Source organism: Limulus polyphemus, unplaced genomic scaffold, assembly GCF_000517525.1.
Source record: "Limulus polyphemus unplaced genomic scaffold, Limulus_polyphemus-2.1.2 Scaffold2036, whole genome shotgun sequence".
NCBI lineage: Eukaryota > Metazoa > Arthropoda > Merostomata > Xiphosura > Limulidae > Limulus > Limulus polyphemus.
Genome location: NW_013667646.1, coordinates 7,011 through 10,702, shown reverse-complemented (window position 1 = coordinate 10,702; position 3,692 = coordinate 7,011). Strand labels below are relative to the sequence as shown.

At 31.4% G+C, this 3,692-nt stretch overlaps 1 protein-coding gene across 1 annotated transcript in view; it reads left to right on the top strand.

The window, feature by feature from the left end:
- The window catches only part of LOC106465743 (kinectin-like), a 52,530-nt gene that overhangs the window by 44,134 nt on the left and 4,704 nt on the right, over positions 1-3,692 (top strand). The window contains exons 24-25 of the mRNA XM_022393660.1: positions 1,383-1,562; positions 2,513-2,605. Coding sequence (XP_022249368.1) covers positions 1,383-1,562; positions 2,513-2,605 — 273 coding nt within the window. The remainder of the gene's footprint in view (positions 1-1,382; positions 1,563-2,512; positions 2,606-3,692) is intronic.

The following is a 3,692-nucleotide window of genomic DNA, read 5'->3' as shown; positions in this document are numbered from 1 at the left end:
TGAATTTCAACCACTAGAACAAACACAATAGCCTGGTATGTAATAACTACATAAATATTGTACTATGAATTTCAACCACTAGAACGAACACAATAGCCTGGTACGTACTAACTACATAAATATTGTACTATGAATTTCAACCACTAGAACAAACACAATAGCCTGGTATGTAATAACTACATAAATATTGTACTATGAATTTCAACCACTAGAACGAACACAATAGCCTGGTACGTACTAACTACATAAATATTGTACTATGAATTTCAACCACTGGAACAAACACAGTAGCCTGGTACGAACTAACTACATAAATATTGTACTATGAATTTCAACCACTAGAACAAACACAGTAGCCTGGTACGAACTAACTACATAAATATTGTACTATGAATTTCAACCACTAGAACAAACACAGTAGCCTGGTACGAACTAACTACATAAAAAAAGGTCAACTGTCCGTGTTATGCTGTCACTAAAACTTTATTCAGTGTCATCAGAACTACTGCTTCACCCTACTACATCAATGACATGATTTGAAAAGTGACCAAAAACCCTGTGTCATATAGTGTACCATTTTCCATCCTTAGTATGAATATTACGTGTCACAGTTTTACAACATTTTTGACAACATATTTATTGCCTTTACACTATGAGCTCATGCACGAACTACATCTTTATCACATATATCTATTGTCCCATTACATATACTGTACAAAGTCCATGGTGATGCTAAAGTCGAGTCCATTTGTATGCAAGTGAAAATTTTGGCAGAAAACAATACAATACTCGTAATATGTGTCCCATATTGACGAATACAGTTGTACAAATCTTCATACTGACTTGCTGGAGATGTAGGACAATTCTAGGACTAGACTAACGAAAGCAAAGCTTACTGTTACTTTTCTCTGCATTTTATTGTTCAGTGGCTTAAAACCAAGAATGACTCTTATGGAACCTAACCCTTATACTTTTCAGAACTTTGTGGAGATTACAAAATTAATCTGAGCTGCAAATATGGCTAGAACTCAAGAGTCTTGTAAAAGAGTTTACAGCCCAGACAACAAATTCCATTACTTTCTTAAGCCTTTTCTAACCATAATTTTCTAAGACATTATTTCAGATCAGTTTCAATTTTTTTTAGTACTAGGTAATAATGAAATATTTCATCATATGCTTGTCACACTTGTGGTTTTGTATATATATATATAAAGAATGAATTGGGTTTTTTGTTTTTGCCTTTTTTTCCAATACTTAGGAACTGACATATGAAAAACTGAATTTCTCTACTTTCTATGCACATGTAAACCTGGTACTACATAGCACAATACAAAATAGTGCACTGTGTTTTATTGTAACATTTGTCCTTCAATATTTTGCAGGATTTCTGTCAGTGGCTTATTAGCTTCAAAACGGAAATGGTCAAAATGTTAAACTGCCTACAATCAAGATCCAGTAACGAAGAAACTGAACTTTTACAGGAACAAATAGTAAAAAGTGAAGAAGAAAAAAGCATGTTAATTGCTCAAGTTGAACAGTACAAGAATGCTCTGTTAGAAGCGGTGAGAATTCTAAACAAATTAGATAATACTATGTCTTGCTTGTTAATCTACAGTAGCAGAACTTTTCATTGTAGACGTGGTTACAGATGTTGGATTCCTTTATGTCGAGTTTCATGTACAGTACTGTGATTGAATTGTTCAACTTATTTTCGTTTAAAATTTATGCTTGAATTTTTACCAATTGTTCCTTATTGTGTAGACTGTCACAATGGATGTCTTAACTTTTCAGTTATTTGTTAATCCAATGCATTTATTAATGTATCAAATGGTTTACTATAATAAGCTAATATTATTTCATATATATAAATATTTGTATCGGCACTTGTGTATAAAGTGAAAATAATAAATATTAAACATTAAAATCAATACATAATTAAAATCATATCAAAATAATGACTCCATGTTTCGACATGTCACACGTTATCTTCAGGAGTGAAGTTGCGATAGATAAAATTTCACTTATTTTGTTTATGACATGTCATTATTTTGATATGATTTTACCATTGTTCATTTATTATTTCACATGCCTATAATTTGCTGCTAATAGTTAAAATATTTAAGGGTTGTTTATACATACAGTTGAAGATAACAGTTGCTAGAGGTGCAAAATGGCATTTTCACACAAGTTTCTTCTTTTTTTGTTAAGTTTTAAGTCAACCTTCTCACTTAAGAGTTTGGTTTTCATCATCAGGTATGGATTTAGTACATGTTTGTTTGTTCTTAAATTAACACAATTACCTTGGAACAATAAGCATTATATTCCAGTATTCTGGAATAACAGTGTGCACTATATCTCTATATTCTGGAGCAACAACTTGCATTATATTATTATGTTTTGAAGTAATGATGTGCAATATATTACTATATTTTGGAATACCAGTGTGTATTATACTGCTATGTTCTGGAGTAATACATGTTGCAAATATTTATGTATTAAGTCTGTTATTCAGGAGGACTCCTTCAGGAGAATGAAGGGAGAAGCAGAAACTGAAGAGCAAGCATGGAGAGAGAAATTCAACACCATGGAGGAAGAACTGAAAGAGGTAAATGTTTTGAAGTGGAGTTTGTACTACTACGACCGTAGTCAGTGTCAAATACATTGGTTTTGTATACAGACAAGCTTTGTACATATAGCAGATAAATAAGAGAAGTAAGTTAAAAATGTTGAATGTTAAAAACATTTGTAATGCCTTTAAATTGCTGAGTTAAATATTCAGCATTATCTAACCTAGAGCCTGTGAAGTCAGCAGTAAAAGTACAAGAAAATCAGTAGCGATGTTTGAAAGTTCATTTCCCTACAGATATAGTCAGCAGTAACAACACTAGAAAATCAGTAGCATTGTTTGAAGGTTCATTTCCCTACAGATATAGTCAGCAGTAACAACACCAGAAAATCAGTAGCATTGTTTGAAGGTTCATTTCCCTATAGATATAGGCAGTAGTAACAACACTAGAAAATCGGTAGCAATGTTTGAAAGAATATGCCTTTAAATTTAACATTATCTAACCTTGAGCCTGTGAAATCTAATAAGGCAAAAAAAAATTCAGGTATGAAAATTTCTATTTCCAACTGGCTCTTAACTGGATTTTGTGACAAACCTTTGCAGAAGAGTTCCCCAGCTATTACTCAAAGCCATAACACAGGCCTGCAATGGTTTTATTGTCTTGAAATGTTTTTATTCTACAGTAATTTCTGTATGCTGAATCCAAAAATATCCATTTTTCTCTATCACATACAGAATTTTCACAAAACATCGTAATGTAATACATAAAAGAAAGACTACAACATGTAGTTTTGAGACTAAAAGAATCGGGATGAATGAGAATGCATGTTCGTTTGACATTAATGTTCTTCCCTTTTATTCAGTTTGTTTGTATTTTTTGTTAACAAACATAACAATAAAAAATGTTTATTGTGGTAAACGAAATAATAATTTGATGTACGAGTTTTTTTTCTTCTTCCCAATTTGTAAAAAATCCTTATGCGATAGAAAAAAAATAATATTATTTTCCAAATCTGTGTAGCTGAATTATGGAAAATCTGTTATTAAAACAAAATAAAGTTTTATGAAGTTTAAATTCACAGACCTGTGTAATCAGAAAATCACAATGTTACTCAGATAAACACAA